This window comes from Onthophagus taurus, chromosome 2 (assembly GCF_036711975.1).
Source record: "Onthophagus taurus isolate NC chromosome 2, IU_Otau_3.0, whole genome shotgun sequence".
Classification (NCBI taxonomy): Eukaryota; Metazoa; Arthropoda; class Insecta; order Coleoptera; family Scarabaeidae; genus Onthophagus; species Onthophagus taurus.
In genome coordinates this window covers 24,050,697-24,077,722 of record NC_091967.1, presented here as the reverse complement: position 1 = coordinate 24,077,722, position 27,026 = coordinate 24,050,697, and the positions used below count along the sequence as shown (strand labels likewise).

General features: G+C 34.8%; 3 protein-coding genes and 1 long non-coding RNA gene across 4 annotated transcripts; 3 read left to right on the top strand and 1 right to left on the bottom strand.

Moving 5' to 3' along the window:
* The first annotated feature begins 338 nt into the window (after nt 1-338).
* On the top strand, nt 339-821 carry LOC139429188 (uncharacterized). The gene has a single exon (XM_071194693.1). It carries the CDS (start codon nt 339-341, stop codon nt 819-821), a length of 483 nt encoding a protein of 160 aa, XP_071050794.1.
* Nucleotides 822-2,150: 1,329 nt separating this feature from the next.
* On the top strand, nt 2,151-2,630 carry LOC139429186 (GATA zinc finger domain-containing protein 24-like). The gene has a single exon (XM_071194691.1). The coding sequence runs from the start codon at nt 2,151-2,153 to the stop codon at nt 2,628-2,630; it is 480 nt and encodes a 159-aa protein (XP_071050792.1).
* Nucleotides 2,631-7,007: 4,377 nt separating this feature from the next.
* On the top strand, nt 7,008-8,455 carry LOC139429070 (uncharacterized). Its single transcript, XR_011639773.1, has 3 exons — nt 7,008-7,335; nt 7,396-7,558; nt 7,631-8,455. It is a non-coding gene; the product is annotated as an uncharacterized lncRNA (long non-coding RNA).
* Nucleotides 8,456-17,391: 8,936 nt separating this feature from the next.
* LOC139429185 (uncharacterized) lies at nt 17,392-18,194 on the bottom strand. Its single transcript, XM_071194690.1, has 2 exons — nt 18,032-18,194; nt 17,392-17,894 (listed from the first exon to the last, which is right to left on the bottom strand). The coding sequence occupies exons 1-2, from the start codon at nt 18,192-18,194 to the stop codon at nt 17,392-17,394; spliced, it is 666 nt and encodes a 221-aa protein (XP_071050791.1).
* Nucleotides 18,195-27,026: the final 8,832 nt, after the last annotated feature.

The following is a 27,026-nucleotide window of genomic DNA, read 5'->3' as shown; positions in this document are numbered from 1 at the left end:
TCTAATCTTTTCTTTAATAACTCATTATAGGTATCAGCACAGCTTTATTGGACACTACACCATATAAAGCAGATCAATTTTTTATAAATACTGTAATAATATCACTTATGATAGCATGAAGAGGTGGCGTTAATATCAAAAAATAAAAAGTTATGGAAACAAAAAAAGAATAGTAGTAAATAAACATAAAAAGTGTTAAGTCGGATTTTTGAATTAACGAATTTCTGTTTGAACCTGCTCCCAAAAAAATTCTGTTATATATTTAAAAATTGTGTTTTGATATAAAATACACGTTCATCACAATTTTGGCGCCCAACGTGGGGCGAGAAATCAAGAAAATGGCTGAAAGACAAATAAAAACTAGAGCGTCATCGAAAGGTAGAAAAGATGATACCGACAAAACGAATCAAACTTCGAGTATAGCTAATACGAGTAGTGGCGATAAGAAGAAGACAGCAGAGAAAAGTCAAATAAATATGAATGATATAATGGAAATGATGCGAAAAATAAATGAAGATAACAAAATAAGAGATGAAAATAATAGAGTAATAAATGAAGGAAATCTAAGAAAATTAAATGAAGAGAACAAAATCATAAATGAACAAAATCAAAGAAAATTAAATGAAGAGAACAAAATCATAAATGAAGAAAATTTGAGAAGAATAAATGATGAAATAACAACTAAAATAATAGATGAAAACAAAAGAATGAGAGACGAAAATAAGAAACTAAATGAAGAAAATAGAACATTAATAGTAGAAAACTTCGAAATAATTAAAAAAGAAAATGAAATAATTATGAAAAATTGGAACAACAATTAAATAATTAAATAGAATTTAGCGATTTGGGATTCCAGTCTCATCGTAGTGTGGATAATGAAATAAAAGTAAGTTTTACGATGATGATTGTTTATTTTATTTGTTTCGGTGCGACAATTGTTTCGACCAATATGGTCTTCTTCTTAGGCACGACGTCAAAAGAGATTAGATGTCGAGACGGAAAAGTGAAAGTTGAAAACACGTTGAAAAGTGAGGTTATAAGTTTTAAACAAGGATCATCGTAAAAAGAAACAAAAAAGTTAAGAAAACAAAAAGATGAACTGTTAAATGAAAAGAACAAAAATTGAGAAAAAACTATGAAAAAATAATTAAAAGTGAAACGGTACTTTTCCGTGAAGCGCAAAGTCTGACTTTTGCGCTTCAAATTTCATTTAACAAACTTTAATGTAAACAACGTTCCGATTCGAGAAAATGTATCACTTAAAATGTACACAACCCCTTTGCGACCGTTTTTGTAAACCAATTACTGAATCAACTTTAATTCTCCGTCTCGACATCTAATCTCTTTTGACGTCGTGCCTAAGAAGAAGACCATATTGGTCGAAACAATTGTCGCACCGAAACAAATAAAATAAACAATCATCATCGTAAAACTTACTTTTATTTCATAATTAAATAGAAGGTATAACTAAAGCACTAGATGGAAAGATAACGTATCAAATTAACGAAAAGATTGAAACAATTAGACAAGAAAACACAATTCAAATTATTACGACAATAGATCAACAAATAAATGAGTATTCCGATAAAATTTAAAATAATAAAGATAATATTATAGACAAAAAAATTACGACACTGTAATTAAAATAATCGAAGATATAAAGAAAACTAGAAGTAATATGATAAATTTAGATTCTACATCGACATTATCATATTTAAAACCGGAAATGTGGCCCAAATTTAGGGGTACCAAGGACAAGATACACGATGACATACTTAAATAACTTGATAAGACTAACCACCGATATCGACGATCCTAAATTAATTTTGAATTTGATTCAACTAACTTTAGAAGAGCAAGCTTTAGAATGGTACGAAATGGTAGCGAACAAATGCCACAACTTGGATGATTTTAAAAATGAATTTGTGAAACACTTTTGGAATAGTAACCAACAACACCAACAAAAATTAAAACTATTAAATGGAAAATATAACGAAAATTGAAAAGTAACCAGGGAAATTTATGCGTGTGATGTATACAACCGTAGCAAATACATACAGGGTCTGGAAGAAAAGAAAATAGCAGAAATTTGAATCAAACATTTTGTCAATGCAGATAACGTAGCACTTGTTTATCAAAATATTTCCAGCATGAATGAATTAATGGAGATTTTAAGAAGATTAGATGATTTTACGGAAAACCAAAGAAAAGAAAGGAATTTAAATTATCAAAATATAAACTACGGACATACAAAACTAAACTATAACTACAATTACGACAAAAAACCAGAGCAAAATCAAAGAAACTACAATTACAATAACTATACGAACTGTGATAATAATGATAAAACCTACGGTAGTAATAATAGATATGATAACAATTATTCTCGAAATAGAAATGGAAATGGACACGATAATTATGGATATAGAAATTCTCAATCAAGATTCCAAAATAATGACTATCAAAACAGAGGACCACCACGTAAATTTAATTTTGTATCACAGAATCGAGGAAATCCCCCAGAACGAGAAAATGTATATATGAATCAGGTGACTTATAAGGATTATTCCGAAGATAGAACTAAGAATGAGACGGGTAATTCAAGTAGGAATGAGGTATCGACAGTATAACCAAAATGTGGATGATAAAAAAAAAACGCTGACTGTACCAACAGAAGAAGAATGGAACGTTGAATTGTAAAATTTCCGTCATCTACGTTTGTAAATTTTCCAATTTTAAATATGGCGAAATTGCAATAATATCACTTATGATAGCATGAAGAGGTGGCGTTAATATCAAAAAATAAAAAGTCATGGAAACAAAAAAAACCTGTTTGAACCTGCTCCCAAAAGATTCTGTTGTACAGGTGTATCTGAATGACTGCAACAAACTTCAAGGGGTGAATCTTTAGTGAATTTTAAGGGTACTTTGATATATGAACCATGGGCGACTTCGGCTCCCCTAAGGAGCTACACCCCTCCAAAAATGGCGGAAAATTTTGGTTTAATTTTTTTTTCTCAAAAACGATAAACGGAAAAGAAATTAGGAAAACTAGGAAAATGAAATTTGGGGAATATGTTTAACTCATAATAGGGCACGTTTTGACCCTATTTGTACTTTCAACCTACGCTTCTAAACTACTAAACGTAACTACCCCCTTTACATTTTTGCTAATATTTTTTTATGCAGATGATAAATATATTAAAAAGATTTTATCTAGGTAGATGAAAGTATCCTAAAACTTTTTTGTCTTTTTAAAATTTTTCCAAAAACGACTAATTTTTGAGAAAAAAAATAATAAAGCAAACACAATATGAACATGATATATGAACATGGTTCATATATCAAAGTACCCTTAAAATTCACTAAAGAATCACCCCTTGAAGTTTGTTGCAGTCATTCAGATACATCCTGTATATTTAAAAATTGTGTTTTGATATAAAATACACGTTCATCACAATACATAGTAGGTTAGTTAGTATTTTGATTGTACTTTTGCTTTTCCTTGTTGTTTGCAAAACCCAAACGTTATTTTCCACGTACTAACGTGGCTATTTTTATTTTCGAGGACATTTTTATGATCCGCCACCAAGTCAAGTAAAAGTGTTATTTCTTCAGGTTAAAAATTTGCTCCCCGAATACGCTTTTCGGCCTGATTTGCGGTTTTTATTTTTTCGTTATCGTTAATTGCCACTAACAGAACTGACAGGTTTATGAGAATTACCCACGAATTACCGACCATTACCGACGGACAAAGGAGATAGAAACCTGTAATACCTCCTTTACACGTGTCACCAACAGTCATTATAATATTCCCCTAGATTTTCACGTTAACTACTACATAGCATATCCATTAGTTAGATCGAAATGGTAAAAGTCGTTTCGCAGTTAACTAATAGATAAACGTTATCCGATAGTTAGACTAACGACCAGTTTAACTAAAGGTGGTAAAAGCGGGCCTTAGAGTTTTCTTATGTTAACGATTCTTTCATGACTAATGATATTAGTTTTGATGACGCAGTCTATAGTGATGATGATAATATGTATGTGTTTTCTTTTCTTCATTTTGTCTCTATTATAAATGTGAAGGCTTCATCCGTTGGTTTACAATGTCTTCGGTTAGTGATCAGAAGGACTTAATCCAATTTCCATGTCCAGCGGTCGTCCTTTTGGCTGTTAACGGGCTCTCGGCGTCGTCCGGTATCTAAGTTAGCGTACGTTACACCGACGTTTACTCCCCTCGTTTTAATTACGCGAATAAATACGGTTGTATATGCGACGTGTCAGGTCCGGGCCCAGGGAGGAAGCCCGTCGTCGGCTCCCCGTTTTAAAGCCGAAATAAAATCGGTCCCCGCGGCGTTATAACGCGTTTTTATGTAGCGTAATAAAAGTGGCCTAGCGGCCTGGGGCGGCGTGGCGCGGCGCCGATACGGTTCCGAAACGATCCGGACCGTAAATTGCCGGTTTTTATCCCGTCCGGGCCACTAAACATGTCGATAGAATTATTAAATCCGGGCGGATGCTGTCGTGCGGATTTCGAAACGTTCCCGTCGAGGTCGAACGCGATCCGCCGCCGCCCGTAACGTGCCCTATTGAGTTGGTACTAAACGTCAAAATCTTTATTGGCGACCAGACTTAACGGTTCGCAACTCGCCCCGTCCCCGATATAGATATAAAATCGTTGAGAAATGCTAAGGCACGCCGATAATTGAGGAGTTAACTGGGATGGTTATGACTCGATCGAACATAAATTGTATTGTTTGTTACAGGACAAGTATTCACAGTGTCGGTACCGTAAAGGCTCCGGTCGATCATTTCAAGAAGAAAAGAAAACTGTAATCTTCTTAAATTACTACTTCTTTCATTCTTTCTTACGATTTGAAAAAAAAGAAAAAACTCGCTGTTCTCAATAACTATGATCCATAAACATAATTCAATATTTTTAGTAGCAATAGTATCCAGTTCTTTATTTCGTACGTTTCCGTTTTGTGTATTTAACGTGTATTGTCTATTGACGTACGGTCCTGCTGGAACGACAGTCGTATATCAGTGCGCGGCAATCAGTCCTGGGGCAGCGTCAGCCGTACCGGGTATGGGCCCCCGGTGCCGCGGACACCTTCTGTCCGTTGGGGTGTAACGGCTACCATCAGCTACTCAGGTGTAACATGTGCGTAGTCCCCCTTCTTCTTCTTCTTGGCCGTCGTCTTCTTCCTCCAGCAGGTGCAGCCGCACCTGCCGACGTCGGCGCCCCATAAGCGATCCAACGAACGAACGTACGTCCCCGGCCAGGGAACCGCAGACTCTCCAAGGCAAGTCGAACACGAGCGTTCCTTACCCGAGTCGATTCACCTGTCCCGATCATTTCAAACGGACTTCTTCGGCACGACGACGACGGTTAGGCAGTGCGCCTTTGTACGCCGAGGACCTTCTTCAAGCATCTGTCTCGCGCTAATTGTAGGAATACATTAGAGCGCGGTTTTTTGGATGAAGATAACGATCGCCATTTGATCGGAACGAAAAAGGGGAAACTAGAAATCGTGATAGTATTAGAATACACATGTGTATAATATAAAGAAGACGGTTAGAATTTTAAGCCAAAGTAAATGTTTTTTTTTAATACTTTATGTATTTCTTATTTTAGTAAAATAATTTAAACAAACAAAATTTACACAACCTGGAATAAGAAGACCTCTTCTAGTAATAGACCTTGCATTATTACTACAGTAACCGCCCTAAGACTCAAATCCTAAACACAATGAACAATTTAATACATAGAGCATACATAGATTGCATTGTCTGATAAACCATTTAGAAAAGAAATAAAAACAGTGATATATGAAATTCTTTTGGAAAATGCTTACCCCAGAACTTTAACCCTCCAGTTGACGGGCTGGGTCTGTGAGAGCTACCAAAATCATCTTTTTATTGTATTTTTTCAAATATTTTTTTAATTAATTTATCTTCTGGGTACCTTCTTATATTTACTAAATCCTTGTTTTTCTCCTTTGTTTTTAATTTTATAGTTTGTTATTTAGTTATGAGAAGGGCTTTGGGCCCTTAGGGCTATTAGACCCAACCCCTGTGTTCGTGTCGCTTTTTTCAAATAACTTTTTTATCATAAATGATAAAAATGTTATAGGTAATTGATTTCAATTATGTATGAAATGTTCCTGGGGCATCCCCTGCGTTGTAACTATACGGAGTTTCTTCTGTTCAGGGAAAGTCCTAAATACAAGAAGTATTTCTTTCGATTACTTTTGAATAAGAATAATAAATGTAACCAAAATGGGCGATGAATGGTTTTATTAATGTTTCGGTGCTACAATGTTTCGAGTGAAATCCTCACTCTTCTTCAGGCACTACTGAAGGTGATATATATAAAAAGAAAAGACATAAATTATATAATGTTGTGTATTTGGTGTAGTAACGACATATTGGATTGCTTACACAAATGTCATAAAAAATCTTTTTCTGTTATTGAATTCAGTCAGGTCGTTCATTAATTTGATTTGATTATTATTGTTTATATTAATGAATAATTCTTCGTACAGGTCCACTTCACGAGACTTTCTTAGGTTTTTGACAATTTTGACGTCTTCAAATTTGATCTCATGTTTGCAAGCTTTAACATGTTTATATACCGATGAGTTGCTTTTTGTGGTGTGTTCCTTAAATCGTGTGTATAAATTTCTTCCAGTCTGTCCTATGTAAATCTCATCGTATTTTTGACACCTTAACCTTAACCTTAACCTAGACAATCTATCTGCTAAAATAAAGAAAATCATAAAAATTGGTATTAACAATGGATACAACATCGAAGAGTTACAAGGAATATATAATATGGTCCACAAATCCAGAATCAACAACCTAATTTTTCCACAGATCAATAACACGCAAAACTTCATCTCACTACCTTTCCACCCTACACTAGAATACAAAATGAAGAGAAACTTATTTAAATTCGACCTAACCCCTGCTTTCACCTCCAGAAATAAAATACAACATCAGTTAGTTAACAACAAGAACAAAGTAAAGATTGAAGGCAGAAGTGGCGTGTACCAAATTAAGTGTCAAAAATGCGATATTATATGTCAATCACGCATGCGCTTTACATTTATTTTAACGTCAGTACGCCATTGTTATAAGTTGTAGAACGCTCTTTCGAAAACTCGCTAAACCGATAGTTGATTTTGCTGACCATCTATTTTTAACACCCTTGACAATAATTGCTGTTAACAACGTGTTGTTCATACAGCAACATAACTTTTTACATTTCATTATCGGTTGATGAAAAGATCTTTCGCTTGCGTGTTCGTCGTGCTTTTGACAGGATAAGTAAGTCGCCATTTTGTTTTATAACCGTTTTCTCGAAATTAATAACTATATATTTTTTAGCAAGTTAAGAATCGAATAAGAAGTGAACCTTGTTTTCTTTACAAAATAGAAAACGAATACTTTTATAATTAAACCGTTGCGTAAACATGGTTTAATGTTAATCTATCTTCACTACTTGTGTCGACAACATAATCATTTTCAACATCGATAAAAATTTTTGACGGTAAATTAGTTTTACACACTTACATCTATCCTTATAATTTATGTCTTTTCTTTTTATATACATCACCTTCAGTCGTGCCTGAAGAAGAGTGAGGATTTCACTCGAAACATTGTAGCACCGAAACATTAATAAAACCATTCATCGCCCATTTTGGTTACATTTATTATAACTCACAATGAACTTAGAATCCATTTTATTCAAAATTTGAATAAGAAGGTATATTTTTGTTTGCTATCAGGGGATCGCATTCCTTGGTTTGTCTACTGTAGAGATGTAGGAACATAATTGAGAAATTTAATCAAGTTTGTAATAGTATATTAAAAAACAAGTTTCGTAAGACACGCTTGAAATGCACGAATTCAAGTTGAAAAACGAGTGGCGAAGCCACGAGTTTTTTAATGAATGAGTGCTTTAAGTCTTATGAAACGTGTTTTTTATGCTATTTTTTGTAATTCGCGTTTTTATCCTTTTTTTTAACAAAAATAAAATAAATTTTGACAATGTAGGGAAATAGGTATGCAGCAGTTGGTAACACCGTAACACTTGAAAATAGAAATTTGAATTGACAATTAGAAACTGTCAAAACACAAAATGTATTCACCTGAAAAAAATGTTTCATGTACACCTCCCAAAATAAGAGAAAGTGCTCAGTGTTCAATGTCCTCATCATTGTGGACCTTATATTCGATACTAAGAACGTGTTTAAACATCCATAGACAAAAATTGTCACATTGACAGCTAGAAAAATTAATGACCCAATGTCACCAACTTGAACTGGTTCCATAAAATGTTACTAAAATCTCATTACAGCATCGGATGCTGTAAGGAGTCTCATTACAGCACTCGTTTGAGTACTGTTAGAGCTTTCGTTACCGTCGCGAATTACAAAAAAAATATTACAGTGTGGGTGAATATGTGACCTTGGGCGAAATGTTATTAGCATTTCGCGGAAGATGTTGCTCTACATTCCAAATAAACCAAATAAATATGGGATAAGAATATTGTCTTCAGTGATTACAAGAACCTTTTACATCGCATTTGGAGTGGTGTAGCACACCATAAGGTGGGCTACAACCTACAGGATCCTTTCAAATTTAGATTCAGCTGATGATGAATTTTTTAATTCGAAACCGGTACTGATACTAATTTAATAAAACACGCAAGAAGTTTCTCTCTTTTGTTATAATTTAAGTATTGTTGATTCTTAATTCAGTTTTTGCGCAAAGCTGTATTAGTCTGTTGGCTTTCGCTTAAATTCTCTTTATGGGATATGTTTTTATGTCAGTTATAATCTTGTCGCTAATTCTCGTATTTATGTCTTCCAAGATTATTATTTCATCCCATTCCCGTTTTCCTTCCAGTACAGTTTGCAGGTTGTTGTAGAATGTATTCATCTCCCCCTCTGTTTTGTTGGTATTTGCCGAGTATATGTCGCAGGGAAATGATAAAACTAGGGTTTTCATAGGGTATTTCTAAGTTCAATACATTGATTACGAGTCAACTTGCATATTTTTTCGTATGTTAACCCTCAGCCAGCGTCGCTTTTGTGGGAATATATTGTATTTTTATAAACTTTTGAATAACAAGTGTGATTTTCCTATGCTTGTCGGTTCTATATGTGTTCATGTTCCTCCGAGATTACTTTGCGTTGACTTTCTATTTATGACACCTACTATTAGATCCAATACCTGTCAAAACTCTTCTTTATGAGAATGGCAAGATCCGCAAATCGTGTTAACATAGATCTGTTTTAGCATTCTTTCTATGCAGTTAAAAAATTGCTCTTTGCTGCAGCTGGTGTGTTGCCTCGAGCCTTCATTTGATTTCATTTGAGAGCGTTCATTTGAGATTCATTAGATCCTTTCGATGCAGTTTTGTACCATTAATATTAATTATTTAATATTATTAAGTATTTAGAGGTATTTATAAAATTTAATTTAAATTGAGTTGATGGCAGTTTTGCAAGCACTTCAAGAATGCAGAGTCGATTATCAACCAAACTTATTTATAACATCTACATTAATGCTACAATTACGGTAAAATTGCATGAAAGTACTGAAAAGAATAGAAATAGTAAAATACTGATTGTGAATAAAACAAGCCGATAAATTGTTGAATCCAAATTGTTCATCACAGTCCTCAGAGTGTATTTAAACAACTGCATTGGGCCCAAAAAGGCATAAGCATTGATTACAATTGCTTAAGTAATTTGCGCTACGCGGACGATATAGTTCTTATATCGGATAGCCTTGGAGAGATTAAACTAATGCCGGACGACTTAAAGGAGGTATGTGCAAGAGTCGGGTTAAATATTAACGAGGAGAAATCAAAATTTATGACAAATCTTGTTCCCAGGTCGAACATCAATAGCTATGTATATCTTGATTATGAGGTTCATGTATCGAGAGATAATCGAACAAGCAAACTAAACAAAAGGATCACACTCGTATCGGCAGCCTACGGGAAACATAGAGACATCTTCAAGAGAAAAAACCAAGAAAGGCTTTCAATCAATGTGTCTTTCCGATTATGACATAAGGCTCCGAAAATTTAACATTAACGTTAACATTAAACATTAAAAAAATAGATGGAGAGGTCGATCCTGGGTCTAACTCTGACGGACTACATACGAAATGAAGACCTATGAAGAAAAACTGGCGTAAATGATGTGGTCTACAGTATGGCAAAGCTTAAGCGGAACTTGGCGTCATGTCGCGCGAAAGAAGATAATAATCATAATAAGATCCGTCTAATGATAATACGTCTTTGATTGTTGATAATTCCTCGTGTCAACGTCCTCATCATCTTTCTCTTCATTTTTTTTTGCAATCTGATATATTTTTACTGGTATCACTTTTATACCTACTGTTTGGGTATTTACCGTGGGCCGTGGTAAATACCCGGATAAATACCGGGTTTGATCAAACTAAAAATTACTTTTTCAGGCAAATCACTTTACAGATTTGGTATTTTAACATCTTCCGTAAATTAATCATATGCCTTAGGGATTCAATATCTGTAGGAGTCTGTGCTCCTTTGGGAAAACTCTATAGAAATGATCATATGTTCCTCAATTTTCGGAGTCTTTATCATTTTTCTTTGTCTCCGTAAAAATTGCTATATCTCCTTTAAATGTACCACTTCATTCAGTTTCTTTAAATTGCCCTGAATCACTGTTAAAAATAAATTTTAACATAAAAATAGTATTTTTATTACTCTTCCTAGTTCCCTTCGTAAAATGTTTTACAGAAACTTTGTCTAATAATTTGAGATTGAAATACATTGAACCAAAACTTTTGGTATAAAGCTGTATTTGATTGACTAGTATATAATATTATTATAAAGTATAATAAATTGATGATGTAATAGGATAGATAGCTTAGTTTATAAATTATTCCATCAAATAATTCGCATAATTATCAAGTAATAGACTTATAACATGACTTCTAGTTTCCTTATAAGAAAATCAAGAAGGTGCAATTGCGTGAATCGTTCTCTTCGTCTCAGAGACCAATATTCGAGCGGCACCATTGATCTTGGTATTGAAGTCATCTATGGGCCAAGTTACGTCCTATTAGCTGCAGCTCGCACCCGCTACTCACTGCTCAGAAGAAGCCGACGTCACGATAACAATACCAACAATACCTTGAGCTATCCGATGTTACTTCGAAAGACTGTCTTTAAATGTCTATCTGCGAATATGGATACAGTCTTCGCTGCTTATTCACTGGAGATGTTGCTACTTTAATAATAAAATTCAAATCACCTCGGTAATAAATCGCCTGATAAAATTATGCCAACCCCGTCGGGAGGCGAACAAAGTCGGCGAGCAAAAAGGGGGGCTGCGAAAAGGCCGGATCCCGGACCGGCGCTAGCCAAAGAATTATAAATCAGGAGCGGAACAAGATCTAATTTACATAGTACAAGTCCCTATCTAAGACATTAAGGTCTTAATTGAAACTTGCGTGACCGTATTATATTACACACACCTCGTCGGCGTGCGTGGAGCGCGGCGGGGGACGAAATAAGACTACATGCCGCGCACAGGGAACAAATTTCGAGCGTAAATTATTGTTTTAACGGCGGCGCAAAGAAACAAAGGTTATATGGTGGATCGCCAAGTTATGACTCCGCTAATTTATCGCTTTATGGAACTCTGTAATGAAACCCACACATTCTTACTGACCAACATGCATTGCTTTTAATAGGTTAATACATAAAACGAGGACTACTGTTTATAGATTTTTATAAAAATCAGTAATTAACAAATTTATTAAAAAATAGGAATATGAAATACGAAAAAATGAGAGAAACTACCTTCCTGTGTTAGCCTAATGAACCAACCAATAACTTCTTGCAATATACGCTTTTTGATTAGCGTTTCTCTTACTAACCACAAAGAACAAAACAACAAAAGTAGACCACGTGGGCAGAAACGCCGAAAGCTTTACAACTGCTTCTCGTCGGTCAATTACGACTTTGACCATAAACCATCCTCGTCCCGTATCTTCTCGCATTTCGCCGCGATATCATATTGGGAACTTGATCGTCGTCATATTCATATGGCATTCGCCTCTGCGTAATGATTGGTTGCTCCCCCTTGCGTCTCTCCTTTACTTCTCTTGGCGCGTCGTTATTTACGTGATACAGACGTAAAAACGATGGCATCTTTATACGGGGAGCATTTTTATTGCGGGCCACCTCTAAATATAGAGCGGCCGGATCCCCCCTTTTTCGCTGGGGGCGCGCCTCGGGTAGAGGTACGTATGTGACAGTCTCACGCCATGGAAATGGAGCGCCAACTTTTCTATACCGGTCAGCTTTTTGCTCTCGTAATACCAATGCGAGCCTGGATTGCTAGGGGAACTTTGTGTTGTGCAAAAGCGTACGGATCACCATACAGTGACGTATTTAAACACTTTTTCATTGCAAATTTTATAATAAATAATAAAGGTTTATTAAAACTACAAAAATAAAACATCTCTTTATAATCTATACTACTACGTTGTATCATCGTTTTATTTTTATTACATATGCATTCACAAGTACAATGTTTAGAATTCCATACAATACGCACAAAGGCCACCGTTTAGTTTTGCGAACCTAAAGCCGAATGATTTTAGTTCTAGATAGACTGTTAGTTCTAGTGACAGTGTTAAGTAGCGCTAGTAAGCACCAGATAGTGCTAGATTGTATATTATTATTGAAGTAAAACTAGTACTAACACTAGACCTAGAACTAAAAAGTTTCTGGATACTTCTGGACATCTTTAAAAACCTTCTGGAAATCTTTAAAAATCTTCTGGAAATCTTTGAAAATCTTCTGGAAATCTTTATCACTGTCTAGAAAGCATTTAAACACTATTTGATAATTATAGAGGCCATTAGAAGTAGAACTAACACTAGAACTACAAACATTCGGGCTTAGCCGTCTTAAGAGATGAATGGCTAAACCCGAAACTTTCTAGTTCTAGATCTAGTGTTAGTACTAGTTTCATTTGTTATTCAGCGCCAGATTGTTGTATAATATATCTTTATTGAACTGACACACTAGACTTAGAACTAGAAAAATTCGTGTTTAGCCGTCTTGAAAGACGAGCGAAAAATCATTAAAAAGTTTCTGGACACTTCTAGACGTCTTTAAAAATCTTCTGGAAATCTTTATCGCCATCTAGAAAGCATTTAAACACTATTTCATAATTATAGAGACCATTAGAAGTAGAACTAACACTAGAACTAGAAACATTCGGGTTTAGCCGTCTTAAGAGACGAACGGCTAAACCCGAAACTTTCTAGTTCTAGGTCTAGTGATCATTTTTAGATTTTAAGATAAATCAACACTACAAAAAACTGAAATAAACGTTATTAACTTCAAATTTATTGTATATCTTTGATATTATTCAAAATATATCATTGAAAACATGTTTAGGTCAAATTTGGAAATCACAAATTCTCAACGCAATCGACACAGAATTTTCCGTGATGTTGTCACAAATTCATTGTGGTAGATTTTGAAGAAGGCCATGGGATCTGTCTGGCACCGAATAGATTTCCAAAATTTGCGACTCAAAGTTGGGTACTCTAACCGCTGTAGAAACCATGGCTCGATAAGGCTGAGGTGTATTTGCATAGCAAATTTTTTTCTTGAAACCGGTTTCGACTTTTCACAACATTAGTGACGTAAATGCCATGTGCATTCACAAGTACAATGTTCAGAAGAAGTTTCTGGATACTTCTGGACATCTTTAAAAATCTTCTGGAAATCTTTATCACTGTCTAGAAAGCATTTAAACACTATTTGATAATTATAGAGACCATTACAAGTAGAACTAATACTAGAACTACAAATATTCGGGCTTAGCCGTCTTAAGAGATGAACGGCTAAACCCGAAACTTTCTAGTCCTAGATCTAGTGTTAGTTCTAGTTTTATTTGTTACTCAGCGCCAGATTGTTGTATAATATATCTTTATTGAACTGACACACTTGACGTTGAACTAGAAACATTCGTGTTTAGCCGTCTTAAAAGACGAGCGAAAAATCATTAAAAAGTTTCTGGACACTTCTGGACATTTTTATTAATGTCTACAAAGCATTTAAACATTATTTGATAATTATAGAGACCATTAGAAGTAGAACTAACACTAGAACTAGAAACGTTATTAATTTCAAATTTATTGTATATTTTTGATATTATTTTGATTAGATTAAATAGTTTAAATAATCTAAATACGTGCCTGTTTCGTTCGGTGATATTCGTTCAACATTCTTGGACACACGCTATATACATCCAGTGGACAACGAAATTTATTTGAATTTCGCGTGATTGCGGACGATCCTCAGATATCAAGACTGTGGCTATCGACGCCAATATCAAATTTTTGACAAAACGTAAATCAGCACGCTCCAGACGAGAGAAAAGCGTTGGACTTCGTGATTCATAGGCACGTTGGCGTCGTGTGCTTCGTAACTCTTTCGAAAGAGGGATAAAGAAGATTGGCGCAGTTTTAGCTCTCTCGTTTTATATTACCAATTAATAACCACCAGGTTTTGTCTAAAACGACGAGATCGGTGGTCGTCTTTAGTTCGGCTACTGAACGGTGGCGGAGCAGTGTAGCAGGTCCAATTAAGCCTCGAATTTAGGGGCCGCATTCCTTCGGACGAACAAAGACCGGACTGTGCGTGATGAGTTCGCCCGTTTAGCCCGGGGTTGTCATTTTTTCAGAGAATTCCATCGACTGTCGTGCACGAGTACCCTTTTCTTCTCGTCCGGTTCCTGCGGCTCTCATTTCTGCCCTCTACTGATGCCATTACAGTTAATTCCTCCGGCTATGGATCGTATTTAATATAGCAATTTGGTCATGGAAAGAAAAATTTTCGATTCAAGACTGCAGGAGACAGTAAAGACCGGAGAGGAACAGGATCGGTAACGACGTTTTGAACTGTAATTTTTTCCAACTATTTCTGCACTCCCAGCTTGCCGTAATTGTACCCTGCCAACGGAAATCGATGATTTATAAACCTCGAAGAAATATTGTCAATTACTTACTTCATCTTTCACATCTGCGTGATTTTTATACTTGATAAAAAATCCTGTATATAAATTTGATTTAAAGACTTATCAAAAGATTTCGGTAATTTGACAACGCTTCATCAGGAATTCAGTATAATTATTATTTCATTTCAAGTTTATGTTTTATACAGCTATCTATGTAAGTGAAGTAAAAAAAGGAAAAGTTATGCTGTGCGTCATCCTTGGCTTCTTCTTCGCTACGTTGATTAGCATCCCAATCATCTCGAGGCCGAGTCGAGATGGGATTTGTATAATTAGGAGGGGGTCGTTATCGTTTTAACTTCATTCCCGTTTTAATTAATACGTAGAGTCGCGAGCATGGCGCGTCCTGTAGTCGGTAGCAGAATAACGAGAGCCGCGCGTTCGATTTATGATCGCGCCTCTGCCATTATTGGAATATGGCAGCGCGCCGCGTCGGGTCATAAGCGGACATGGAATGGAAGACGACATTCCTAGCCCGCGGTTCCCGGTTTGTTCCTCGCGTGTTCCGCGTAAGAAACACACGGGCAACACCTATGCTTTTACGTTCGACGTAAGTATAAAGTCATCAATCGCGATGATCGTGACGTTCAAAGATGATTTCTTGTCTTTATAGAAGATTTTTTCCTCCTTTTATTGACCAGGTTCTCTACTTTATAATAACAGTCCGATCGTTTTTCTTCCCTACAAATTCTGTTGCCGCTGCCGTTCGGTTGCGGGAGACGTATTGAAAAAGTATAATTGAAGTCCATAATAACAATCTCGTCGTTGAATGCCGTAACCGTTCCGCAGTCTATAGTTGTTCACAAAGCACGTGGTCGCCGCTTTGTACTGACGATAATAGTTGATTACTGACGGGGCGTCACGAGTATAATATGCATGATTTGACGTCTTTATGAACGGATATCTTCATTGTATAACTCTGCGTTTGGACGATCTGATTCTTATAATAAAATAAGAAATCTTATGAAATATTTATATTCACTTTCGTTATCAAATTTTTATATCACAAGTACATTAAAGTTATATAAATAATTCTTAATTGCAAAATTGTTTGATAATGTTGTTCCATCAAGTACAGGAAGAACTCTTAATTAGTGCGAGAGTTAGGATTAGTGATGTTCATACATGTTTGATATAACGAATCATAAGAATAAACAACGTAATAAGTACTGCGGCTTCCTGCAACATATATGAGATATGAGATGAATATATCTGGCATCCAGCTTACACGTATAAACTTTGGTTAAGTTTTATTAGCTCCGATTGAAAAAAAAGCCTTCTTTTTCAAAATAAATAAACTTTATTTACATAGCGTTAGCAGATCATTCTAACGAGAGCAACGAGGTAGCTATAAAGTTTCCGCTCTTCATCAAGTAAATAACCTTACTTGATCAGCGCCCTTCCTAGCGTTTACGTTACCCCGGACAAAAAGACAAACTACCACCCTTTAAACATATAATGCCTTCCAAAAAGTCTGCATCAAATAATCAAACATATAAAGCTATGCTATCAAAAATATATAGCTAATTTATTGATACAAACTTTTTGGCTGACACTGTACATTTTAAAATATCTACTTTTTAAGTAAAATAAAAATCAAATCCTTTTAAAACACGGAAAACGTATATTTAGAAAAAATATATATATAAAATAATTAACATGCAAGTAAGGAAAAACAGTAAAATAAAATATATTATTGCTACTACACATAACAAAACTTATGTCATATAAAAACTATATGTAAGTAAGCAACATCAACAACACTAAGATCACTTAGAAGAAGCTTTTCTTCTGACTTTTATTTCCGCAAACTTTTTTATCACGTCTTTTAAGTTTAACTGATCAACAATTTCATGCTCAATCGCCAAAATGGCTAAACCATTGAGACGATTTTGTGTGGTATTGGACCGTAAAATGTTTTTAATTAATTTTAATTACAGTTATTGGTATAGTGAGCAATATTCTTAATGCAATGCTTAGGTTTGGGGCAAAATTTAACTTGATTATTAATTTTAGGACATTGCTTACGTTTTCTTTTTTTCCTAAAAGCGCAGATACAGCAAAAATTTCCTCTGTTAATTCTACCCCATTTATGTCAGCAGAATTGCCGTCAGCTAAAATGCATTCCAATTCCTTGCAGTGTTTTAGTAATGTTTCTTTAGACATGTTTTTTTAAATCGTATATGTTATATAAAAATTGAAAGTAGCTACTGTGGTGATTAAGTTGTTCAAATCTAGTATCTAGTGCATTTAGTACTTGGTCAATTGTAAAATAAAAAAATTATATTTTATATTTTTCTTTGGGATCTTCAATCGGTTTATCTCGAGATTCGTATGGGAAAATATTTTTTTTTCTTCGTATGCGGTGTCGTGGAATTGTTGATTCAAAATTAGCTTCAATATCAATTTCGGCAGCCAGCTCTCCTGCAGCAATTAAACTTTCATTGAAAGACTTGTCCGATCGAAGATCCTTAAAGAATTTTTTGCAATTTTTTAAGAGGTCAAGTGCAGATGCTTGATCGAAATCTTTTGTTTGCATTAATTTGCTTATAGGATTAATGCAGTTTAAGATTTTGTACCAAACAACAATCGAACACAAAAACTTAAACTGTTTAATACAATTTAATAATCCCGAAGATTCGTCTCTTATTAAATTGTCAATATCTTGATTTTCATAAATGCTTAGTAAAGCGTTGTATACTTCTCCTATTTGAAATCGTAAAGGCTTTAAGGCCTCTATCCTACTCTCCCATCTAGTGGCACTCAATGGTTTCAAAGTTAATTCTGTAATATGTTTCAAAAGTATTGCCCACCGAAACGTAGATGATGAAAAAAATATAGTTTCTGGATTATATTGAAGAAATTAACGGCTACCGAAGAAGCTTTTGCCATATTATTAACCACTGGATTCAGTGAATGACTGCTACACGGAACGTAAAACGCTCGTGAATTTAAATTCTTAATTCTAGATTGCACTCTAGCTTTATCGCCTTTCATATTAGATCCATTATCATATCCCTGTCCTCTAATATCTTGCAAGTTTAAACCCATATTAGTAAGTTCTTCAATTATGATTTCAGTCATTTGTTTTCCTGTGGACCTTTCAATTGGAAGGAAATCCAAAAAACTTTCATTAACTTTTATTTCAGCGTCGTTGAAATCACATTTATTGACTGTAACACCTTACTTACGTCAGGAGGGCAATCTAAAATTATAGAATAGTATTTGGCCTTTTTTATTTCATTAATAATATGATACTTCACTTTTTGATGCAACAAGTCTATTATCTCGTTTTGTATATTTTTACGGAGATAGTGGGCTTTCGTCTCCTCTTTTTTCAGCACCCTTCGCACGTGTTCTTCCATAATGAGATCAAATTCAGACAGTAGTTCAACTATTTTTAAGAAGTTACCATTATTATGCTCAAATAGTTTATCATTTTAATGATTCCTACGATTTTTAGAAGCACTTCATACCAATGATTTGTATCAGCATTAATAATTCTTTGAGCAATTGCATCTATAGTTTTACAACACTTTAGTCTTTGACTCAGTTCCAGCCAAATTTGTTTTATTATAGTTTTGTTATTTATGTATAAATATAAATTCGATGTAAAGTGAAAAATGTGTATTGACTTTGTTTATATAAAAATGCATTATATTTAGTTGAAAAAAACATAATATTCAACAAAACTGGTGTTGTCATCATAGATTAAGCGTGACATCTATGACACATTTTTGAAATAGGTTAGATTTTAGGTAGTTTTTTAAAGATTTTGTATGGACCGTAACTACACCAATAACATTGTTTTCTTCAGAGTTGTGGATTTTTTTTTAGTTTTTAGACAAAAATAGTAAATACAAATACAAAATATAAATTGCATGTTAAGTTTCGTCAAAGAGAAAATCGACAAGCAAAAATGTCGATTAAATTCGATTATCAAAATTTTATCACATTTTGAGTCAAAATGCCGCCCTTTAGAGGTGCCGCCCCGGACAAATGTCCGGATGGTCCGCCCCTAGAGCGGGCCCTGACTTGATATAACATAATTTAACACCGATCAGTATTACATGTGGATATAAATAACCTAATAAAAAACAACTAGAAAAAGACATACTTAACTGTAATAATGAATAGCACCTAACCAATACTGCATTTTTGACGATTTTTACCCTGCAACACTACCCATAAAAAAATATTAAAAAAAGGTTTAGAATATAAACTTTTATCTTTTATTATGTACAAAAAACATATCTCGAGACAAACTTAGGCTCTAAGTAAATTAATGTTATCAATTTTGAGTCACTTTGAGCACTCAGGTCTTACTTTGGTTTGATGCTCTAAACATATTATAAACTTATTACAAGTTATTACACTTTTTATATGAAATCTGCGATTTACGATATTTTTTTCTGAGACAGAATGAACATCTGCCAGACGATGACTGTTTAGGTATTGGAATACTGGGTTCTAGCTGGAGTTCTACGGATAAAGTAGGTATTTGTAAGCAGGGTAGAAGTACTGGTTGTACAGCGTTAAGAATGAAAGTATCAAAGTAATACTGGGAAAGTCTACCAGAAAGGTGAGTTAATAATTTCCTTTATTGTTGCCTAAGCTTTCAAATTTTAATTTTAAAACATTCTGTAACAATGTTTTAAGAGAACCGTTACAGTCAAGAACTCTAATGCGGTGGCACGTTACTTACAATTAGAGCGTTTATTCGATATAACGCGTCGAAGATGTTAAATACTATAAAACACTACAAATTGGCATCAACCACGTTGAATTAACAAAGCTAGAGGTGACACACACTTCACAGAAAACGGATTGATTAGGAAAAATCCAAAATAACAAGATGGCGAAGCAGGAGAACGCGCCAAATATCGGCAATCTATAACCGTCAATAATACACAATCTAACTCCCTATATGGTGAAAGAGAGAGAGATTTTTTTTTTCGGAAGAAGTGAAAATTGTAACCACAAGTACCCGGAACCTGAAAATACTTTAGTTAAAAAGCTGACATCAAACATCACAAGTCAGCAAATTTTCAAACCTCCACTTCATTTGGTTATTCACTAGGTCACACTAGATATTTACGGCACACTAGGTTAAGTATCGATATGATGTGTGTGCATTTTTCAAAAAACCCTAATTATCTCCCAAACTATAAATGTTAGGTATAGAATATATGGGATATAAAAGATGTAAAATGAGACACCGAAGACGACTAAGTAATAAAATATGGGGGGTGCCATTTAAAAAAATGAAGTTATGGTATTTCTAAATTTCGAAAAGTTAACGTGCCTTAGTAAAATGACCAAACGTTGTAGACAACCAAAACATACTCCATCATGTTGCTTACGCATGTTCTGAATCCTAAATTAATATCCCAAAAATCGAGTGTTGTCTGATTTTTTGAACAAATGTCTGCTGGAGCAGATTTTTCTAGAAAAATTCGAATAACTCGAGAACGGCGGAATCAAATTGCAAAAAGTAAAGTTATTCATAAACGTTGAAAGCAGACAAAGCCAAATATGTAAAAATATATAAGGTGTTCCATTTAAAAAAATAAAGTAGGTGGCGACTTCCGGTATAACCGGAAGTGCTAGAAATCTGAAGATATTTTAGCCGAAGAGAACGTAATTAATAACACTTGAAAAAAACTTGAACTTGATTGTTACTGAAAATGTACTAATTTAGCAAAATCAAGAACATTAAAACTACATTAAAGTGCCCCTCAGCTCGGACATAACAATTTTCCAAGCAGAAGTTCTTCCTATAAACCTCTGCACCGTTTTGAACCTACAGAAGGGACAGAAAGGTGCATCCATAAACATTTTCACAGACAGTCGGGCCGCTTTAAGGCAATTCAGGCCTACACGTGTGACTCCGCACTGATCAGAGAGTATACCAGCAACCTGAGAGAACTCGCTAGGGGCAATGATGTTACCCTATGGTGGGTTCCAGGTCACATCAGCATTGAGAGCAATGAGAAGGCAGACAAGCTGGCCAGAGAGGCAATGTATACGCTCTTCATGTTACCCCAACCTGGTTGTGGACTACAAAAATGCCACCTAAAACAAACAAATAAGCAACAGTTGGAAGGTCTCAAAGGTAACCTTACGCTGGAAAGAACTTCCAGCTCACAGACAAGCGAAGAGTATGATAACTCCGTCGCAGATCAAAACCAAACAGGTTTTATGCCTCAGCAAAAGGGATCTAAGGACGCGCTCAGGTTACCTGACCAGCCATGCGCCTCTAAAATACCACCTCTTCCACATTGGACAAGCTGAGGATCAAATTTCTCGATTTTGCAACGACGAGTCAGAAACAGCTGAACATATAGGTACTGTGCAATAGAGTGGCCCAAGGCCGTCTAAGACACAAAATTTTCGGTAAAACTCTTGAAACCTACCGACATAAAGGTTGAAGACCTCAGGGCAATACTAAGGTTGATCAAGGACCTACATTTGCCCTAAACTTTTGGAGGGCTAAAGTTACAATAGATCTTATAGGTCGCGGTAACGAGAGGGGCCGCTCCCCTCAGTCCGGCAGCAATAATAATAATAATATTAACGCACCCTACGCATTACCCACATTCGAAATGATGCATAGATGACAAAGTTGATATCTACCCAAAACCATCTGAGCTATTTACGAAGGTTGAAGCTGCCATAATTAGCTATTTAGGCGTGTCATTTCATATGAAACGGAAAGCTGTCATCAAGTTCGCAACTAATGATATAAACAAGGTCATAAAGAAACAAATAAATAAAAGAAGGTTTCACGCTTTGACCTTATGACTGGGAAAGTTCTACACGAAAAAAGTAGTACTAAAAATGTTCCAAAGCTAGCACCTAGAAAGTTGTTCATGATTCATAAATCAGAAATAAAACACCTATCTAAAACACCTAGCTTGTTACCAATGCTTTTCAAAGTTTTCGAAAAAGTGTTTTAAGACTATAATGATAGAGAAATAATCATCAATCTGGCTTCAACGACAAATTCGAAATAATACAGCAAGTTTAACTAATGAACCAAATTAATAAGGATCCAAATACTAAAAGATATTGTTCTACCGCTTTCCTGGATATATTTGAGCTTTTGATAAGGTATGGCACAGAGGCTTTCAAGTCCAACTAAAGAGACTTCATTACCATCGATACTATCATCTGCTGAAATCATATCTGACAGATTTCCTTGTTCAACAAGGTGTTGATTACTATAATTTATACTCCGTGCTATCAGGAGTGCCTCAAAGTAGTGTTCTGAAATCAGTCATGTATTAATTGTAAACGTCAGATCTGCAATAACGCAAAGTATCATTGTTGTAACATATGATACAGCAGTATTGGCATCGCATACTGAAGCAATATTTGTGACTACCTATGACCATTGGTAAACGTTAACTACCCCACGCGGAAGATGGCAAATATCTAGGTATACACCACGATGGACTCCTTACATGGAAAAATATATTTTTTCCAAATTCAAGCAACTCGGTATAAAGCTATGTAAAATGTATTGAAATCAGTGTGGACGTACGGTGTTCAGCTATAGGTGCCAGCACTGCGTACTGGCAGTGCTTCCAACATAGTAATCTTCTATTAGTTCAGCTTACGCTATAATGAATAAATGTTTGGGCACACTAATGTTCTCGTCGAACAATTAAATATCTAGTTATAGCGGAAAGATAAATCCAGACACTGAATTAGTATAAGATCTGTAATAGTTAATTTGAAATAGATTATGCGATAGAGTGGGACACTACATAACTTACGTTGTCATAACTATCATAATCACTAAGAAAAGGTTAGTTTTAGCTTAAAAGGCTTTGTATCAAAATGCTAATAGCAATTATGTTACTGGTCCTTATTGTTAAGATTTATGAAGAAGCACTTAAAAGTGCGAAAAAATCCACTCTGGCTGCTTCAAATTGCTTGTTTGGGTAAATGCAGGATTATTTTGATGGTTTCGCAAGATCTAACAAAGGTTATGAATTACCGAGGTGAACCCTCTGCTAAATTTCGACCTGCAACGCAGTCCCTCATCGATCTCTTACTTTGGGATGATCTCTTGTCTTTGGGAGGATATTATTCCCAACGATTCATTTAAGTACCCTTACACTCCAATTATAATAGCTTGAAAAAAGTATCTTATTCATTTATATTAAATTATTTTTAAATTATTACACGAGATATTTTATGTCAAATTGGCACTCTTCATTCACGCTATCTTTTTGTTCAACAAATGAATAAAAAGAATGTTTTGGATTTTTTTCCCTTCCATTTAATTTTGTTATTTATGTTGTTGAACGCTCAAAGTCGGCAATATAATCTGTAGCTCATGATACAGATGCAATGGTATGTTGTTAATATTCAAAAGAAAATTATCTAGATAAACTGAAGTTAAAAGAGAAGAAGAACGTACGCTTGTAATAGTCTACGAGCTGAAACCGTGCTCAACCAGCATTACGAAAGATTGTATTACCATGCTGTACATTTAATAAGGCAAAAGGACAAATATGCTTACAATCATGCGTATTATTATCGGCGATCGTTTATAAATGTTAAACAGTGGCGAAAACGGGCGAAACCGGAATGGGTCGATTTCCCTCCTCTCCGGAGTCCTATCCGGATCGCTGGTCCTTCCGCAATAGAGATATGGGACCACCGTGGAATCGATGCCGAAGATAGCTGCTAATAACATGTACGGCGGCATGTTAAGTAGCCGGCGCTGTACAATCAATCAGCCCGGGTTGGAACCTCTGTTTCGCTCCCCGATCGTTGGATTCGAGATCATTACGCGCTGTGTTTTCTCGAGTCGCCAGGAAGTTCACTGACAGATGGATGTTGCGGTTGTATGCAGTCACGGTTGGTCCTCAGGCCATCGACGAAACCGATTCTCGTAGATCTCCATCCGTGTACTCAGCGTAGTATAAAAAGAAAACATAACCAAATGTTCTTCTTGATGTTCCATCACGTTAATGGTGCTTGCAGACAAACCTCATTGAAAGATTCGAAAACGACGGTCCATATTCTCTTGTCCCATTAAAGATTTTAGCAAAAAAATAAGACTCTAACTACAGAAATATCAATTTCTACGAAATCGAATATTCCCATTATGTCATTCACGTCGAACGCAACAAAGCATTTTTTCTTTTCGTTGCCGATTGATATCAGACACATTATACTCCCATTCGACAATGGTGCTCTTCTCCAGATCAATTTTTTATCGGGCCAGCGTGAATTTCGACACCCATTGTCCTGGAATTAGGCCGCCACCCGTAATTAACGCGGCCACAAAGGGTGAGATGACACCCTGCCAACTCGATTTAACTCGAGCCGAAGAGAAGCCGATTTAAGAGAGGCGAAATAATAAAGCACCGCACCACCGGGGTCACCGGGGTGTCCGCTACAGAGAATATGCCATCGGAGGGGATAAGACCCGGTTAACAATGAAGCGGTCACACAATGGACATACCGTGTTCTCAGACCGATATCTTTTGGGCCTCCTTCACGCTGATAACCGCAGGTGAGCTACCTGTTGTGGCTTTACCTTACGATCTATATATGACTCACGCTGTGTACACCTGACTTTTATTATGACGCAGCAACATTTGAATGGTATCAACTAGTGATGGAACAGATAGTGATTTTGAGAAAAGCAGGATTCGGTATCCCCTTCGGCCGGATATCCGATTATCCGGTATATCTATCCGGCCATTGTGGTAATAATTTCTGGTGCATTTTTGAAGTGATACCCTATATCGCCACATTATTGCGATATGTGAATAAAAATGAAATTAATAAGAAAGCTGATAGGATGTGATAAAATGCTATCACTTACACTTTATCATAACATGATTGTTGGTCGCAATCCACCTTACTTAGCTAGAAAGATTTATTTTAGAGGTGATTTGCATAGTGTCAGTATCAGAAATAGAAATGTTATAAATCCTCCTCAGCATAGGACCACCCTTTTTGAGCGATCCTTTTCCTACAGTGTATATTCTCTATACAACTCTATTCCAGATTATATAAAAGTTAGGCGTGACCGTGCGTTTAAACGTTTAAATGTTTGCTGTTTAATTATCTTATCAACATGCAGTGATTTTAACATTCAGGAACATCTCAGAAGGTTATTACATTTATGTTATGTTGTTTGATAGCATTAGGTTTAAATTTTGATTCTTTAAGATTGATAATTTAAGGATAATACGGAATCTTAGGTTTAAGTTCTTTTTAGACATTTTCTGACCTGTTTTGATAGCTTTTTTTTAATTTAAGGTGCGGTGGAAGAATAGTAATGGTCTTTTGGCCATGGCATTGAATCCGCGACCTTATGACACTTCAACATTTATTATTATTATTTTTCTTTTGTTTTTTTTTTAATAAGAATATACAGTTTTTGTATATATGTATTGTTGAAGAATAAACTATTATTATTATTATTATAAGTCAACTTGTTTGGATCCAAGATACAAAATGAACTTTTTTAATGCTGATTGAAGTAACGAAGCAACTCTAAAAAGAGGATACTTCAATTAATAATTGGCGATAATTCCACAAGGATCCTTCAAGAAATTAATTTTATAGCAAATTTTGAAAATTATCGATGAAAATTGCAACATTGAAAATTTGATCAAAACTTCAAATATTGTTTTCTCAAAAACTAAAAATTATTTTTCAAAACGTGTTGGTTCATAGGAAAGAGGACACCTTTATTAACATTTTCGCAAATTTTCATACTCATATTCCAAGAAATCGATTTTATACGAATTTTTAAAACTTAATCGGCGAAAATTGTAAAATTCGAAAATATTGTCGATCAATTCAAAAATTTATTTCTCAAAAACTAAAAGCGATTTTTCAAAACGGCTTATTACATTGAAAAGAGGATACTTTAATTAATAATTAGTGATATTTCCACAAGGATTCTTCAAGAAATTAATTTTATAGCGTATTTTGAAAATTATCGATGAAAATTGTAACATCGAAAATTTTATCAAAACTTCAAATATTGTTTTCTCAAAAACTAAAAGTTATTTCTCAAAACCTGTTGGTTCATTGGAAAGAGGACACTCTTATTAACACTTTGGGAAATTTTCATACTCATATTCCAAGAACTGGATTTTATACGAAGTTCAAAAACTTAATCGGCGAAAATTGTAAAATTCGAAAATATTGTCGATCAATTCAAAAATTTATTTCTCAAGAACTAAAAATGATTTTTCAAAACGGCTTGTTGCATTAAAAAGAGGATTTTAATTAATAATTGGTAATATTTCCACAAGGATCTTTCCAGAAATTAATTTTAGAGCGAATTTTGAAAATTATCGATGAAAATTGCAACATTATTGAGAGGTAATAAATAAGTAAATAAATCGTGTTGATCATTTCATTTAATGCAAAATTATAAATATAATGAAATTACATTTTCTTGAAATATTTAGGTTTGATTTAAATTTTGAATTTTCTTTTGTAACACTGAGATTCACATTTTGCTAAAATGTTAAACTTCTACAGCTAGTTCACCTTTGTTGTTACAAAATAAAAAACTTTGTACATTCCTTAGTTTTGCACATACTTCAGTCATGTTCTTAATATTTGACGTACAAGTTTCAGATACTTCAACATCACTTTTACAGTTTGAATCGTTTTTGCCTTTATCGTCACTTAATTCGCTGATTATTTCTTGTATGTCTACATTGGGATTTTCAGTTAATACATTACAATCAATAGACGCATAATTTTCCAAGTTTATGTTTGGCATAATTTTTAAATTTGGAAAAAGCTGGGCCAGTGGAATTTCATCCTCTTCCTCAAAATCTCCTTCTTGTTCAAGAATCTCGAAGAATGCGGCTTTTACAAAGCATTTTGAAATGGTTGTTGGAGAAACATTTTTCCAAGCTG

Coding starts and splice junctions, on each gene's coding strand:
- LOC139429188 (XM_071194693.1), top strand. CDS start 339: ATGGCTGAAAGACAAATAAAAACTAGAGCGTCATCGAAAGGTAGAAAA.
- LOC139429186 (XM_071194691.1), top strand. CDS start 2,151: ATGAATGAATTAATGGAGATTTTAAGAAGATTAGATGATTTTACGGAA.
- LOC139429185 (XM_071194690.1), bottom strand. CDS start 18,194: ATGACTGAAATCATAATTGAAGAACTTACTAATATGGGTTTAAACTTG. Junction 17,895..18,031: donor GTTTTACGTTCCGTGTAGCA/GTCATTCACTGA, acceptor AACATATTACAG/AATTAACTTTGAAACCATTG.